Below are 18,663 nucleotides of genomic sequence, written 5' to 3'. Positions count from 1 at the left end.
GAGTTTGGTAATTTAGTTTAAATATATTAACTAGGCTTGTTTACGCCTTTTAAAAAGCATGAAACTTGAGGTTTAAAAAATATAGTAGCCTCAAAGTCACATGAAGAAAAAAGACCCCTTTTAACAACTTATTGTAACATTTCCCCTAATAATGTGCGGGATCCTACGTGAAGCAGCATTCATTAGGTGATTAAGGTTCAGCGGCATTCGCTTACCGCTTTCATCCTACACGTTCTCCGATTTCTTGTCGATTTTAAAAAGCACATTAAGCTGTCCCATCTCAGCTGACTCAATGATCATATGACAGTGGATAGTTGTATAGTCTTCCATCCCACCGAACAGATCAGAGGGTTAAACGTTCGTCCAATTACCTAAACGCTCTGGTGTTAATTTTGATGACGTTTTCGCTCGTCTAATGATTCTCGTTTTTTAACATCCTTTTCTTTCTGTCTCGCCTTCCAGTTCCACCCGATGTACCGAAGATTCATAATGAAGCTGGAGTCGTGCTTCCATCCCATGCCGGACCCTACGAGGAGGGTGGCGATTTGGTGCTGATATGCGTCGTCACTGGAGGTACGTATCTGAAAGGACTTTCGAACATTTTCCAATTCAATCGCACAGCAAGAAAGGCTGACGGTAGCAAACAAATAAAAATATAAAAATAAAATTGCCGAAAAGGTTACTACGAAAGTTCTTCGTGGCATCGTATGAGAGAAATGTAAATAGGTTTCATCTTTTTCCGACCATGACCAAGCACCCGCCGCGTTGGTGTGCTGTGCCATGGGCAATGCTGAATGCAGTGTGAAAGCGTGGACAATGGTTGCCATCCTAAGCATAACCTTAACCCTTATCATTCGGCGAATTTTAATTCTCGGCAACATATTTTATTTTCCTTTCGCATGTCGTCTCTCAGTCAACATACACCACATGGTGATCGTAGGGATTTTCTCCGTTACAGGAGCGCTGGCGGAAAAAAAACGGCAAAAGATAAGCAAAACAGAAAGAACTGTTGACAGGGTGGATCGTTGCAGCGATGGAATTGTTTTTATTTTCACTTAAAATATGTACACAATGTTTACTGGAATGTTTTCCTTCTGGAAAAACTTTCTTTCGGTGATGTTTCGTTTTTTGTGCTCTTTTCCAAGCAACAAAAGCTAGAAAATTTGTTCAAAAACAATCCACGGTTTTCCATGTTCTTATCCATGTTTTAGATCGAGATGAGAAGTTTTGGAGGTTTTTTCTGATACAACTTGCCTTCCTTAGATAAATTAATTTTTTATTTACATTTCACTCTTCACTACAAAACTCTTTATATTTTTTTTAGACATTCTTTTACTGGTATATATGCGTCACTTTATTCATTTATACCTATAAGTTCTAAGACGAAATATAATCACAGTTTAATTAATAAAATGATGAATTATACAATTAATTTTAGGAACATTGCATACGTCTCTAGTCTTATGGAATATTTGAAAGGATTGGAAAGCATTCATTATTTGAATTTATAATTTTTACTTTTCCTACTTCTACTTTGAAACTATTTACTTTAATTCTCTTCACTCTTGTGATTCCGGATTGTGGAGTGATATAAACTCTGCTAGAAATACTAATATCAAAGGATTACAATAATTCAAACTATCAAATATCATCCCAATTGGAAAGTAACGTTCCTCCTTCTAAAATGAGCAATTTAAGTTTCACTTTCAAGCACACTAATCACAATCTGTCAGAGTGCGATTCTTTTATCCCACATTAAATAGAAAGCTACTTCCTTCCCCAATGTGTGGAATCGGCGGAAACGATCTATACTCTTTGATGCACCTGTTTCGTTGAAACACAGAGAACCTTTCAAGCGCCATTTCAAAACGGGATTAAATCACCCCAAAGTGCCACCTGAACAGCCCATCGCAACCGAGTGCCAGCCATTTTCCAGCGTATCCTGTGTGTGTGTGTCGTACCCCAGCAGCCGTCTGTCACGATCGATTCAAACGGTGCGCCGTGTGTTCAAGTGTTTACCCACCGCTCGAACGCCAAAGATAGTTAATTAATTTTTCCACTCGGCAGTTCAATCCCACTCGGGCATCGTTTCACCACTGGGCCGGAACATGCGCCAGTGCGCAAGAATTTCCATGTTTGTTGTCCCATTTTCCACGCGACCTTGATACTGCGCCCGCTTGTCAGTGCCTCCGCTACAAGTTCTAAATTGAATCGAGAGCCGATAGAAAAAAACGCACTGCAGTGGATGGTTTCCGTCGAGTTCCCTTCAATTGGTAGGCTTCACTAACTCGCAGATGAGGTTGGAGAGAGCAGCCAAAGCAAACTGTTATGGTGTTGGTCATTAGCATTATGGCAGCCACGAAGCCGGCCCGGTCGCTTAAGGCTCGTTTCAAGAGACTTTGGCACTTCGGCGACACGTCGCGCTCATTCGCGAAACCTATTAGGGAGGGATGGAGAACACATAATTACATCTTCGTTTGTTTGCCATCTCGATTAATTCACCCACCGGGACCTACTTTACTCGTGTGTCCTGGTGGTTCGGCACGGTGGCGAATGTAAACTGAACACTGTAAATTTCCATTGCTTCCATTGTGTGGCGTAATGAGATGCTAGTTCGTATCATTCTTATTTATCTTTCTACATTCATTCCACGGTATGGTTACTGCACTGCACATGAACATAAAACCATTTGCTGCAATACAGTACAGAAGTAATGGAAGTGGATTGAAGTTCTTTTTTTGTTCTAGCTATGTATGGCATCATTAAATGGCTTGTAAAATTATTCACCACTCAACACTACGGTGGTGGATATTACGGCGAAAGTCGTGATAATGGAATTATAAATAAAAATAAAAATATACATGGCGTTAAGCCTTGATTCCTTGAACATGCATATTGCGCAAATTAAATCAGATTATGTTGAATCACTTATAGCTATCACTTTATAAACCATAAAGCAACATGGTAATACATTCCTTTTTTGAACAGCCTGTTTACAGAACTCAATTCAGGAACGGAAAGCTGAAATGCGATGTCAATTGAGTACTACAAACAAAAATATATTAATGCCAAGCTGATCAATCTATTAAACATAACGTTGATTGTTTCTGCTGCATTGAAATTCAATACAACACAGAAAAATTAATTATTAGTAATGGTAGTGACCGGAAAACAATGTTAATTGCCCATGTCTGTGTGTAAACGAAAATCGGTGCATCTGCTTTTATTGTAAAAAATATTGCATGGAAGAACAATGAAAAGTATTGAAAATTAATATGATGATTAAATTATTCCAACAATTGCTGCATTGAAACACAAATGAATTATTATTGTAACGCCTTCTGAACTCTACTTCTCTTCATGACAAATTATTTTTCTCTTCATGTAAATTTTAACCTCTTCTTCGTAACAAAAATTCATCAAATTGTTACAAAGTTAAACAAAAACCTTCATAATCTCGACAAACACTTCACTTACAAATTACAACATTAACTCCTTATTCATAGCACAGTTGTTCACCATCTGCAGCATCAGCAACAGAATGCTGTTACTTTCGTGTCAGCGGCGGATCAAACGGTAGGCGGAGTAGGCGGTCGCCTAGGGCCTCGTCGTGTTGGGGGCCCCAAACAATTTGTACCAATTGTGCGATTTTTGGGAATTTAACAGCAGAGTTAAGGAAAAATATATAGGATAATAATAGGAAAAAAATAATAGGAAAAAAATTAATTGAAAAGGTAAAAAATTCATCAAAAACATCTTCCTGGGGTATATAAAACATTTGTTTCTATGTAATTAATGAAATGCACACAATAATATCGACTCTATCGAAAATCGACTTTAAAGTATAAACGAAATTACACCAGGACCGGGGCACTAATTTTCCCGTTAATCGAGAAAAATTTCTTTGAAAACTACCAGTTTTCGAATGTATAGTACCAGGAGAGCATCCACGGAAGAGGTAGCACCTAGTATAGCAATTTTAGTCGAAAACCGCCGAAAAGTATGCAATGTTTATACACTAACTTTCCCGTTGGTGGAGAAAAATTTCTTCGAAAACTACCAGTTTCCGAATGTATAGTACCAGGAGAGCATCCACGGAAGAGGTAGCTCCTGGTACTGCGCCGTAAGGTATGCAATGTTTATACACTAACTTTGCAACCAACTTACAATGCGCCGTAAGGTATGCAATGTTTATACATGAACTTTGCAACCAACTTGCAATGCAAGTTTGGTGCATGCAAGAAACTTGCAAGATGGCGCCCAACTTCGTACTTGCATGCAACAAACTTGCATGCAAACTTGCATTCAAACTTGCATGCAAACTTGCATACAAACTTGCATGCAAACTTGCATACAAACTTGCATGCAAACTTGCATACAAACTTGCATGCAAACTTGCATGCAAACTTGCATGCAAGTTGCATGCAAGAAATTGCATGCGAAAACTTGCATGCAAGATTGCATGCAAGTTTGCATGCAAGTTTGTTGCATGCAAGTACGAAGTTGGGCGCCATCTTGCAAGTTTCTTGCATGCACCCAACTTGCATTGCAAGTTGGTTGCAAAGTTCATGTATAAACATTGCATACCTTACGGCGCATTGTAAGTTGGTTGCAAAGTTAGTGTATAAACATTGCATACCTTACGGCGCAGTACCAGGAGCTACCTCTTCCGTGCATGCTCGCCTGGTATTATACATTCAAAAACTGGTACTTTTCGAAGAAATTTTTCTCGACCAACGGGAAAGTTAGTGTTTAAACATTGCATACCTTTCGGCGGTTTTGCTGTACAAGGTGCTGCCTCTTCTGTGGATGCTCTCCTGGTACTATACATTCGGAAACTGGTAGTTTTCGAAAAAAATTTTCTCGACCAACGGGAAAGTTAGTGTTTAAATATTGCATACTTTTCGGCGGTTTTCGACCAAAATTGCTATACTAGGTGCTACCTCTTCCGTGGATGCTTTTCTGTTATCGGAAATCTGAAAATAGCTGGTTGGTATGGAATTTCGTACCAGTCGATGGGAAGTTTGTGCGAGATGAACGATGCTTTCCGCTTCATCCATCTTCCTTACACTAGCGATCGCTCTCACGGATTTGATAGTATGCAATGCAATAGTGATGGGCAAATTTATTCCACGCTGCAGGTGTCACCTCTTTAAAAACATGCTTTCCTGGTATCGCAAATCAAAAAACAATTGTGTTGTTCATCGCCTAAAACATCAACATGAGCGAAACAGGTTTCTAAGAAATTTCTCTGATTGTTACTGTGAAGTAAACCGATTGAAAACTGTACTTTGGGCAAAAATCGTAGAAGGCGTTGGACTACTCAGGATTCGTAAATGTACGTAAATCGTAAAAAATGTGGCGTTATAGTTTTGTTCGAAGTACACCTCCCTAACACCGATAATGCCGTAGCAAAATTATAGGCCCCTCTTTAAAAGTTCCGCCCTGGGGGGATTGATCCTCCACTGTTTCGTGTGCTATGCGCTTAATCGTGCATCCAAGACGTTAGACACACCTTTACAATGCCGCAGTGTTCGTTTCGCGCCAAAATTGCGCCATTTCGCATGATGAAGTCAACCGGGTGCGTACTGCTGCCGAAAGTGAAACAACGTGCAACATAAAACCGGCACATAAAACAAAGCAGAAAAAGCACAACCTCACTGCCGAAACTGGTTGAATGGAAGTGGAATGCCCACACTTTGCTGCACAGGCAAAAAAAAAAGGCCGGCCCTGTGCGCGAAACTCATGAAAACGGAATTCAATTAGTATCTAATGACAGCTTACATCTTTAATGGCTGATTAATTAAGCGATTAGTACGGGTAAGCGACGTTGCTCCGTTTGTTCACGCAGCGTGCTTCTTCAGCAGTTCAATCGCGCCCGGGTTTAAGAATCGCTGCAGCATTTAATGGCGCTCTGCTTTAGTGCCGGGTGCTGATGCTTCGTAGGGTTAAATGGAATCGATTCATTCAAGCACACACCACTCCCTGTCGGCAGTCTCGCTACTCGCCTCACGCTTTGATTAGACTTTTAGCACGGTACGCAAAGACGTGGCGGAGAAGCAAAAATTGAATTGTCTATCGACGAAACCTCATCGGCGGGTGGTGGTCCCTTTTCGGGGATAGGTGTTTGCGCCATCGCAAGGTATGGCCTCCCATCATCGGGGCAAGTCACACTGCGGATAAACCCATTACGGGCAAACGATTGGCAGTAGGAAATCGATTTTTGATTTACCCTTTTTCGGTAGCAAAACATTTCCTTGAGTGGAGGAAAACTGAACGAATTATTTGGTTCGCTCGGGATGGCCCAGGATGGCCCGGGAATGGGAAACGGGATAGCAATCGATCGTATAACGAAGTAAAGTGTGTAATGCTTCAGAGCATCGCTGGAATAGTAAGAACAACCTGGTAGCATCAGACTAAATCCTACCGGCCGGGAACGGACTAAAGGCGAGTTTCAGAAATCAAATACTTCACTTCGTACGTTCGGTTTCATTGCAAACTTAAAATGCGATCAAATGTCCCAACACCTTCCACGAAACGGGCAAAACAAAAATCGAATCAAACGAAAGAATGAAAACTCGTTCCCGTTACAGTAAAAAGGTTCTTCCTGTTTCATGGTGCTCGTACAAAGCCTTGTTTTTTGTATCACAAACAGTCAACCAGACCCACTAACCCACTCGTCTCCAGTGTCCAACGTATCGCGCTGCGTTGTTGCTGTTTTGTTACGTTACTTTGTAGTTCTCCGAACCCGCCGCGCTACCTGTGCGCAACCCCATGGGCAAAGCTGTATAATGTTACACGGTAAGTCCTTTTAAGCGCTGGGCACAAAATATCCTACCGCCATGAGGCAAATAATGGTAGGTATGTACGGTTAAAACAGGTCAGCTTTCTACTGGATGCCACAATAAACACCGAGCTAACTTGGGGTGAATGTTATCGTACCGGAGTTTTTTTTTCTCTTCTTGTTATAAAATATGAATTTTTATAGCATAGCAGCAAAACGAAACAAACGAACTTTCGGTGTAGGAAATCGAGTGGCTTGGGTCTCGTAATACGAGGTCCACTGTTGTACAGCTAGCAGCGAAACGTTTACTAGTGTGCCGGATGGATGAAACTTTAATCCCAATGGCTTTCAGGTGGACGGAACATCTTTTCCTCTTTAAAGGCGGTTCATTTTGCATCTGCTAATTGAAGAAATTTAACCAAACTAGGTACATTTTAATGAAATTCGTTACCATTCTTCAATAACATTGGAAACAATAAGTGTATTAAACGAAAAGCAATAAAAGTTGTAAAAATAACAATAGTTAATAAAACAGAAGAAAAATGAATTATAGAAATGAACTTGATTGTGCTTTTCATCACGCGACGTTCACTCATATTACTGTTGTCCACTTTATCATCAAAGAGCATCTAGTAATGATTTACTTTTTGTGACGATAATAAATTAATAAATTTCTCCCCATAGTACACGAAGCTACTGAACCCCGCGGAGTCCAACAGTAATTTCACCCTTCCATACTCTCACGCTATTCGGCATGATCGATCTTTCTCAATATAGTTTGCATGTAGTGTTTGTAAGGTTGAGTATGTGTATGTGTGGGAAAGTAGTACAGATACTAAATGCACAAATATGTCCTCTAAGTCAATGCCAACGCCTAGCCAATGTTCTCAATACACTTCAACGTCGAAAAATTCGTTGAGGTACCAGGCGTCTCCATTGCACAAGGCAGACAGATTACAATAGCGTAACAATCAACCCTGTCGGTAATTAATACCCTCGATGTCGAGCATCACACATTTTGCACCAACCCTATCATCAACCCTATAACAAATCTATACAGTGCCATGGTGAACGGACACGAAATGGCGGAAAAGAACAAAAAACCATACAGGCAACAACAGGAACGATTTCCTATTCCACTAAGGAAGTCTGTCCTAGATGGAACATTTCCTTTACTTCAATTCCTATTCTATTTCGTGATTTGATCGTAATTCACTTCTTTGCTGCTTTTTATGTCGGTTTCGTGGTGCAGAAACCATTTTGTGTGAATTCACAATGGGTCACTGTTACTTTGGATTTTTTCACTTTTTGAGCTTTATTTATTTATTTATGATCTATTTCTGTGGAACTTTGGATTGTTCACTCGATGGTATAATAAATAACAAAAGATTAAAGGTTTTGTTAATTTTTTTGCACATGCTTTTGCTACTTCATAGTCCTTTTTCTTAAACATTGCTTCTTTTGACCACGCTTTACCCATAGTGTGTCGTAGTCTTCTGGGTCATTCCTTTCTTGTGCAGATCATTAGTACATCAGCAGCGAGCGAATTCATACATACTGTCTGCAGCCATCACTCGATTCTCCTGCTTCTTTGCTCTGAAACCATTCTACTATAACGCCACAGGAAATGAAAAGAAATACACACACACACGCAATCATACCAAATCGTTACTCTGCATCATGAAAAACCGGGGGCCACATTATGGTCAACTGCTTGCATGGGCCGTGCATGGATCACACTCGTCACCAGTAAAAAGGCGCTATCAACCGAAAAGCCAAGAAAGATTGAGCGAAACAAAACTGATGCCGGGCCAGAAAAAGGTGAATGGGACGATGCGTACGGAATGGTGTAATGTCACCACGATAATTAAGATTAAATGATGCATGATGAGGTTGAGGACGCTGAGATCGGTTATACGAGAGACTGACACGAAACTGTGGAAAGAAAGAAATCTTCCCAGACGGACCGACGGAGCGAGAAGGAAAGCAGAAAAATGCGATAGATGAGCGAGTGGCGATAGTGAGCGGAAAGATTATTCGAAGGGCCGTTCCGAAAACCGTACACAAAAGGCGAAGTCCACCGCCGTGCTTGGAAGGGCAAGTCAACCGACACTGGCAGTCATTTTACGATTTAATTAATTTCGCCTCATTCATTTTCGCTCCGATGTGAAACGTTCGTTTACCCATTTGATTCCGGTTACGGACCGTGTGGACAGTGACGACCGTGCGGATGTGAAGGAAATGGACACCGGGAAAGCTAAAGACCTGCATGGAATGGAAATCATTAGAGGATACGATGTGGAAAAGATTTCACCATCCTGACACTCCCTTCTCGGCACCGCGATGGAAGATCGTCCCGGGTATGGTCTTTAAGAAAGTGTCCCTATATTGTAATGGGTGGAGGTTTTTTCATACAGCTCGCCGGAGAAAGGAAACCCGGTGAACTTTGAAAGTATTTCCGATCCCTCCCCCTGAATAGTCTCGCCTTCAGCTGTACGGTTCGGTTGCGGTACGGGCTTCAGATTTCACGCCAATAAGAAGATCTTAATTGAAGATTGGAACTGTTTGCGGAAGTTAAGTGCCTGAACGGATGTCTAATGGAAACTCCACCACCCCGTGCTCGGCTCGTTGGGCGAAAGTGTCGTCGTGGGAATCTCGATATAGAATTGAACGATATTTTTAATAACACACAAACCAGTGCCGGTGGTAGTGGAAAATGAAGAGATTAATTTTCTTCATTTCTGAATTGACACAAGTGTTCTTACCTTCCACTTACAGTTCTATTGACCATACTTATGCTTCTTCGAACGAGAGGCGCATAAAAGTCGCTTAGGATATTATTTTCTTAGAGCGACATAAATATTTCTGTGGGCCAACAGTTTACGATGCTTCCTGCCGCACTGCTAGTTCCTGTTTGACGGCTAACGGGCGAATGGAAGCAATATTTTCGGAAATATTTGCATAAAAAATCGCCGCCCAGCGCAATCGAAATCGATTGAACTGAATCAAATTCTGCACACTCGCAACCATGCCAAACGCGGGAATGGGCCGTGTAGTGAAGGCCACAGGGAAGCAATTTCGATCGATTTTCCCTGAGTTTTCATAAGCAACGCGGGAACGCGTAATGGGGAACGGGTGTAGGGACCCGCACCCCCGGGGGAAAAGGGTAGGTCACAAACACATACCGTCCGTCTGTTTATGGTGGCCGAATATGTGCGCCTTTGTACATACGTTCGATTTTCTTACGGTCGATTTGGTGCCCGGCTGCGGTTCCTACGCCCGGTGGGATCGCCTAGAACCGCAGCATGATGATTGAGCGCGAACCGAAAGGCAAGAATGCCATTGCCATAAAATGCTTTAACGAAACACGGCTAGGGAAGCGGGCGAAAGCCTTTAGCTTTCGCTCCACCGCCAAACAAAAAAAAAGGAAATATTCTCAAACCGGACCAAAGAACGTGCCGTGTGAAAGGTCAGTCCGAATATTCGATACGTTGTTATATGTTGCGAGTGGATACGGGAAAATAAACTCTACTTCGTTTCTTCGTTTTTGTTCAATCGAAAAGCCAGCCTCAAAAAGGTGAAACCGACCGAAGATTCAACGAAAAAAGAAAGCGAAAAAGGGAAAGACATAGAAAAAGTACACGTGCTAGAGAGAGGAAAGTGAGTGCGATATGGAGAAGGAATTCAATAGTCTTTCCTTTTGCACTGCTGCCCTTAGGTGATCAATAAAAATTGCTCCTCTTTTTCATCCTTTTCTTTTAATATTACCATTCTTTGTTGACCACTGCGGTCGGGTTTTCGGGCCCTAGAAAAACCTACCTACCTAACCTACAACGTTTCCCACTTCCTTTGGGGAGCAGTAAAACGGATGAAATAGAAACCGGGCCGAAGCCACACCGTGTCGGCTTTGCGTCTATTACCCTGATGTTGAAGGTGAGGTCAGCTTTACATTACTTCTCACTTGGCGCTTTCTTTTCATATTGTTTTTTCCCCCCTCCACTGGGTGCCCTTTTGTTTCCATCGGGCGCTTTCTTAACGTCTTATTCTTTTATTTCACCAATTCTTACCGACACCTTGGCGAGCCGCCGCTAGACGTTGGTCGCTTCGAAGCGCACCGGAAGCACTGCTTTACCACCATCCGAAGCCCAATAAATGTGGGTCCGATACATAAAACTGTGAACTTTAACACGCAATCAATTTTGTTTACAATATTTCTTCATTCAATTACTGGTGGCCTTCCATTGTGGCAGGGAAATTGGGCAGGGTGGGCTTTTCACACGCGGTTTGGGGCGAACAAAATAAAACACTTTCTTTGGCAGATTTATCCCCAATCTCTATTTCACTGTGGTTGGAGCTGTATTATCGTTTGTGAACAGATTGGCGATTGATTTAATGCTCTACTTAGTGAGTACAAACAAGTACTTCTTAATCACAAGTAAAATATATTGTCTAATAAAGCTATTGATACACAAAAATTTTCAAACTATTGTACTTTACAAATGCAAATATTTCTGAACAACTGATAACGTGTTCGATCATAATCAAAACTTCTAATAAATTGCCTCAATCCAACATAACTTTAATCAATAAATTCTAGTACTTTTTCTTGTTCGGCGTTATGCTTTAAACTTTATTTCACGAATTCTATACCTGAACCGTAAACCATGTCTAGGATCATCTGAAAATTATCCCATTTATCAAACGATCCGTTTGCAAAAGTGCAGAACATTGAACCCCCTACGGGTTGTGTGAGCTTGTCAAGCAGCTTAGCGATTCGTCGCCGAGAAGCACTACGCAAGCCTGTGACGTACTTTCGTGTCTAGCAGCAGCTAACCCCGACCCAACGATCAACCCGAGCACATGTTTGTCAATTCCCAATTCTCATCAGCCAAAGTTCATCAAGCGAGCAAAGCCCGGCTACACACTCGAGAATATGTCTTCTATTCGCCATCGGTTGTAGAAGATACTTTACTCCCTCGAGCACTACCAAATTCGTGACACCTGTTCCGCCGTGCCGTGTAGCTGTTCTACAGGCGAGGCTTTTCGTAGAAATATATATTTCAATAAACATGATCGAATAAATAAGCTTCGGCTCTTGAATATCACTAGCATTTTTCCGTTTGCAAGATGGCAACCATACATACAACACCGAGCATACGTGCGGATTGCCTACCATTCAGGCGCATTGCACTGACGTGCGGTGTCTAGCATATTCACACATTCCGTTTGGTAACAGCTATGAACAGGTGTGAGAAAAGAATGTTACCAATGTATGACGGTTCTGGAGGAAGAGTACACAGTTTTTCATGATATTTCAAGACTATTCGAATCGATGGATATTTGTCATGTTGAGAGTTATTGTTTAAACATTTAAATTTAAATTTAGTGTCACTAAAGCATGGATTGCATTGCTATATCTTAATTCGTACGTCCTATCGTATCCATGTTATCCTATGCTTAATAACTGAAATTGCAAATTGTTAGCCTTAACTATCAGCGATTTTTATGATTGATTTTACATACTTAAGTCATATTCAAGATTTCAAGGTACAAAATGTTGGATCAATTATTATAAATACTTCACTGTTCTAAAGTACCTTCAGCTGTCTAGCGCCAAAATAAACCATAATCATAAAACCTCTTCTCAGTTTTATGCGTAAAATCAAACCACTGTGCGGAAAGACAAATCTCAATAAATCTAAATTTCAGCGAATAAAACTGTTAATAGGAATGATCTGCTTGATGCTGCTACGTCAAGCACGATAATCTAATTGGTTCCGATTTTACGACCAATCGTTCATCGCACACACCCTCCGTCAGACCGTTCCCACGACGGACCTAAAAAAAAGGTTGAAAACAGAGGTGGGCATCTTTGGTATGGAACCGAAATTTCCGTATTTTCCGACGGAAACCATCGAAGCGGAACAAATTATGGTGTCATTAGCGCTTCGTCCGTTGTGCGCTCGAAACAAGGTTACCCGTGCTGCGCTCCGGGTGTACGGTAGCGTTTGATTTAATGATAACGTTTCGGTAAATATTTAGGCTATGCCATCTTTAGCGATAGAAACTGTTTCTTCTTCCATTTAATATCGATCGTTACTTGGTTAGAAAGGAAATCACGCGATTCAAAGCTTTCAACGTGACATTAACTATATGCGGCCGGACGTTGGCTAGTTTAAATCACGAATTCATACAATTTTCATCTTATTATTCCTTTCTTATCTGTCCATTTTTCAGGTAATCCAACGCCGAAGATTACCTGGTCCAGCAACGGTAAGACGCTGCCGAGCGCCATGATTGATTATGCACACGAGTCGACGCTTAGCAGCCGGCTGGTAGTCAGAAATCTCTCCCGTGCTCACCAGCATAACGTATACAGCTGTCAGGCGACTAACTTCTACCGGAGAAACGTGACCGCCAACGTCACGATAGAGCTGCGACGTAAGTACAAATCGATATACTTGAGAAAAAGCTTTACTACATTCAACCCTTATCCGTGAGGAGACATTATAATATTTGCATTAACATTGTGTTACTTCCAGTACGACCATTAACAGTGGAGATTGTGAATGGAAGCAGTCCACTGTCGGCCGATCGGCGCTACATTGTGCAGTGTCAATCGATGGGCTCACGGCCTCCCGCTAAAATCACCTGGTGGATGGGAGGTGTCCAGCTGACGGCAACAAATCAAACGGTAGGCAAAATGTTGCAAATCTTATGCAAATTCTTGAATAGTATGAGTTTCAAATTAATTTCGTTGTAGCTATATTTCACTACAGATAAAACATTTTCTTTTAAACTAATTAAAAAGTTTATCAGACCTGATATCACCATTTTCTTAAGATTAAAAATAAATTTTGTAATACTATTTTATTCTTAAAAAATGATCTGCTTTGTGCCTTGTTCAAGCTTTGAAAACTTTTGCTACAGTTGCAAACTAAACTGCTGCTGCAAATAAATGACGGATTTTGTGTAACTGACTGATAGTAATATAATCCTTCATTATATTGTTTTTTAAGAATTATATAATTATATATGGTTTTGGTACAAAAAATAAATAATTAAATAAAATAAAATAGTACTGCTGCAAAATATAACTAATCTCAACATTTAACTTCTGATTGTCAAAATGCATATATGGTCACGTTTTTACACGCTAGTTTATCCATCCAGTGGTGTCAGCCACTTTACTGTTTTCTTGCTAACATTGGACAAAATTATGTTGTTATATGTTATGTGTTAACGAAAACCTCTGTACCATTATTATTATGACGTTACCGAGTTGTTTCTTATGTCGTTACATAACTTCAAGTAAAATATTTTAATTCTCTTGCTGTAATTGTTATGCACTGCAAGCATACTATGATACCAAATATTTTGATTCTCTAATTGTGGGTTTTAATTTTACAACTTTCAACCGAAACATCCTGTCATATCATTTCCATTTTCGAGCATTGGAGGGAAATCAGGCTATAAACCCTTCACCGTAGATGCTAAGTAGCACACCAGTTGTACAGCACATTTTACCTCACCATCACGGCTTATCACAGTTCGTGCAAGCTGTACACCTTCGTCAAATTTAACTTTTTTAACCCAAATCCCTCCCAGCCGGGTGTGATGTAACGATACTGTTATTGTTATTCGCACTCTCATGCCAGCTGGTGTGCTAATTTTACCTTCCAGGCCAACGATTTCACACTTCCGTGTACGTGTAGCACGCGAGAGTGTGGCTTCTTTTTACCATTCGTTTTTTTTTTTACACAACACACGATCGTTACCCTTATCCTTCCGCCCGTAATGGAAAGGAATACCCAATTTCGGGTGATTTTGGAAGCAACGGGTAGAAGAAAAAAAACTGCTATTAATGGAGTCGTGAGTGAATTGGGCTCCGGCATTTAGACACTTTTGTGCCCGGGTAGTGTAAGTGCAGTATGTTTCAACCAGGAGAGAAAAAAAAACACGTTGGTAAATAGGGATTTTCTTCGTCCCTGGCGGGCATTAGAGATAGGCACCTTTTGCCAAATAGGATACGATGCACGGTATCGGCTCGTTCGGGTTCTTCCGGTTTTTTGGTTCGGCGATCCATTAGGGAAACGATTTGTACCCAATTGATGGTTACGAGAAGCTAACTGTGCGATTGGGCGAGGCTCACTTTTGGTGCTCACGCCTGCCAAAAATTGCAACCATACTTCGGCACTGTTTTCTGTAACGGTTATGGCCCAGTGTGCCCAACTGGTGGCATATGTTTGTGCATGGGATGAGCTAACACTTTTTAAGTGTCCCGTTTTCACTAAAAGCAAAACCATAATCGGTTGATTGAGCCGTTTAACGGTGTGCTTGCATTTCATTTGAGCCACTGTAGCGTAGCTTCATCTGGGCAACCGTAACGAAGGTATCTCATTTTCAAATTGAATTTAAAAGAACCAAACTTGAGCTTAAATGATCCACAGCTCCGGTTCAAACAAAATATGAAGGATATTACAGGTTTGTTTTTTTTTTATTCTGTACCATTCAGCAAAATACCTTTACCATGAATAAATCACTTGTTACATCATTCATAAGCCTGTGTCAGTCCGTTCAACCCTCAACGTTGACAAGCGCTTTTACAGCGGCATGAGGGCAACCAACGGGGTAGTCCCACATTGCAGTGGACCTACAACAACGGCAGTATCAGCAAAAAAAATGCACGAAACATACACCTCCACCCAACGGATAAGTAATGAAAAATCTTCATCTTTGTTTCCCGGCTCTGTTTCGCCAAAGCATCCCAACAATGGGCGGGATTTGGTCAGCATTGCTATCATTCCTCAGTGCTTCGCCCAGAATCCTTTTAGGAGAATTTAATTTATGGCGTCCATTTTTTGTGCCACCCAACTGTCCTGCCACACTGATGGTGAAAGGATGGACGGCAAAACTGACCATTGGACAGCAGAAGGGCTAGAAACACATTATACATTCTTGGAAGAAAAGAAACAGAGCGCAACAGTGTGCCGGACACCGCAGCATAATGTAGGCGATATTCATTACGAGGAAAAATGAAAGGATTATTAAAATTATCCCTCCACAAAGTCACTGTCATGTAGATTGTAACGAAATTTGCATCATCTTTCTACAGCGAGAATGGGTCACGTTTTGAATATTTTTGTTTTCTACTCTTGCTATTATATGTGTCTGACGGGCTGTGTCTTTCTAACCGGTCGTTGAATAAAGGGACGGATCTGTGTCATGAGACTTAACAACAATGACAAAAAAATCGCTACAATGCTCCAAATTCATCCTCATCACGAAACAATGTCGTTTGTGACTCTTGCAGCCGAGCTGCTTTTTGTTTTGGTTCTTCTGTTGACTGTGTTGTTGCTTCTTTAAGCAATTGCTGATTCGTGCTTTGAACATGGTTGTATGATCGATCCGTTTACGTGGATTTTAAGTTGATTTAGTCGTGTGCTCTTTTCACCCAAAAATCAATTCACCCATAACTAGAATCAACTAGCTTTAAATGCTCGTCGATGTTCTTGATTTTAATCAAGTCATTTTGTAAATGAATGCTTGCTTATTAATTTTAGTTAGGTCTATTTCCATAAGGTCTCTTGCTGCCCGATAACAAATAACTAAAGCTCTCTGTAAGAGACTTTCGTATAGTGAAGGGTTTGTTTGTATCCTCGTACATATATTCTGAGGCTTCGATATCATCATTTTAAAAAAATTACGGTACGTTATCACGTCCAACAAGTACTTTTATAAAAAAGTGGGCGACCGCAAATAGTTTGTCTTTTTTAATAGCCTTTAGGGTAGTGTTAGTTTGATTTATTTTGTAGCACAAAGTTAAGTGCCCTCAAAGTCTTTGCCCTTGCGCTACCTTTCAAAACTTATCTCTTTGTGGTTTAAGGCGGATCGGACAATCGATAATCGCGCACGATCCCTTCTTAGCGGCGAGCGCCACCTAGCGGAAACCTAACGTACCGTTACCGGGTTTAATTGCACCGTTGCTCAACAACCAATATTACTTAATAAATGGCTGATTCTCAAGAGTTTCGTAAATTCCCTCAGTTACAGATAGTAACATATTCGATAAGTTCATTCTTTAAAAGAACTTTAAATTAAAAGAAAATTAAATTAAATTAAATTAAATTAATTAATTATTAATTTTATTAAATTAATTATGTATTAATTTAATTAAATTAATTATTAATTAATTTAATTAATTAAATTAAATTAAATTAAAAGAATTAAAGTTAAAAAAAACCCCAACATAATGTAAAACTCTTATACCAATTAAAATTAGACAAATTAACAAAACATATCACATCTATAACACAACATGTATAACACGAGCATTCAAAGTACAAAAGATATATTTTTAGTGAAATAAAAAGTTGCTACAAAGATTTTTAGTTTTGTAAAGGAATAAAAAAAATGGAATGCAAATGCTCGAGGAAAAAAACATGTCGATGGAACTACAAAAACCAAAATTACCCCTCTAAATACGTTTTACCCATTTTACGTAACACCAAAGCAAGCCAACATCAGGCAAATTTGTTTTCGTTGGTACTCTCCTTTTTTATAACTGTCTCGATTTATCTTCTGTCTTCATTTAAGGGTGATACATTTTTTATGCACGGAAAAAAAATCACTCAGACTTGTTTCGCTGCAACTTTACCAGATCCCAAAAATATATCCACAGAATCCTTTCAGGCCAGCATTCATGTACCGGTACCGCGTACCGCGTGTTTATAGCCCGGAAGGGATAATTACTCACCTGTATTGCTTCATCATAACTGAGGGAAATTTTATGTGTTTCTTTGGGCGAACAAGGGGAAAAAAAACACGGAATCCGTTTTTTTACTTCCCTCCAGTGCGCACGAATAATGAGTTGCTTTGTAGAATGCCCGGTCTTCATTATCTGTGGGATGCGCCCTGTTTTGTTACACCCATTTTCATCGCACACGCAAAAGCCCTCATTTACATTTTCATTCACTAATCTTTCGTACTTGCAGCTATATTTTGTGTAACTTTTTTTTTTTTTGCTCTGCGATAATGGATATTCGGTTCGGCATTCTTCCATTCATGGTTTCTTCTCATTCGTGTTTCTTTCCCGATTCATCCAGACGTCCGAGGATGGAAACAGTACGCTCGCATCGCTCAGCATCACGCCGACCCGGGAGGACCACGGTAAAACGTTGGTTTGCCGGGCTACGAACGAGCTGGTGAAACGAGGGACCAAGGAGACTTCGATGAAATTAAACGTCTTCTGTAAGTAACCTGCACTCTGCATCTGCATACTCCATACCAACCCGTGCCCACCGGTAAAGCACCATTTAATCGTACCGCACGAAGGATGTGCGTATCCTTATCACACCGAACGGACAGCAAAATGTCACGATTCTGTCACAGAACCGGCGTGTTCGGACCATAGGCCGGATTCTTCCCGGCCGAACCCCAGTGTGAAGCCTTTGCAAATGCAAATGAATCGTTTAATTTAATGTTTTATCAGCAAGCACGGTGCCGCGTTCGTCTGACCTTTGCGCTTGTCGGATTTTTCATTTGCGTTTAATTTCGGTTGAGCAAAGCAAAGAAAAGGGACCGTGTTTCTGATGGGCCATACGGTGAAATGAGATTAACAGAAAATCTCAAACCCGAATCTCTGAAATGAAAGGAGCTTTAACAGGAAAAAAAAACACACCAACAACGCAAAAAAAAATCAAATTCCAGTCGAAACGAAATGAAAGGACGAACGAAGGAAGCAAAACCGGACGCAAAATTCGCTAAACAGACAATTTATTCTGGACAATTGTCACCTGCCTGTTTCTTCTGTCCAGTGCCGTACCGTAGTGCCGCTGAGAAGCGCCATTAACGCAAATGTCGTCCACCGGCCGGAAGGT

The 18,663-nt window shown here is 40.7% G+C and overlaps 1 protein-coding gene across 1 annotated transcript in view; it reads left to right on the top strand.

Annotated features, from left to right (window-relative positions):
- LOC128309360 (contactin-4) overlaps positions 1–18,663 on the top strand; it is a 191,521-nt gene that overhangs the window by 70,123 nt on the left and 102,735 nt on the right. Inside the window, exons 5-8 of the mRNA XM_053045727.1 lie at positions 463–573; positions 13,022–13,225; positions 13,327–13,478; positions 17,890–18,034. Of these exons, the coding sequence (XP_052901687.1) occupies positions 463–573; positions 13,022–13,225; positions 13,327–13,478; positions 17,890–18,034 (612 nt within the window). The remainder of the gene's footprint in view (positions 1–462; positions 574–13,021; positions 13,226–13,326; positions 13,479–17,889; positions 18,035–18,663) is intronic.

This window comes from Anopheles moucheti, chromosome 2 (genome assembly GCF_943734755.1).
Source record: "Anopheles moucheti chromosome 2, idAnoMoucSN_F20_07, whole genome shotgun sequence".
NCBI lineage: Eukaryota > Metazoa > Arthropoda > Insecta > Diptera > Culicidae > Anopheles > Anopheles moucheti.
Note: the sequence above shows the minus strand (reverse complement) of the source record. Positions and strands in the feature narration are given on the sequence as shown.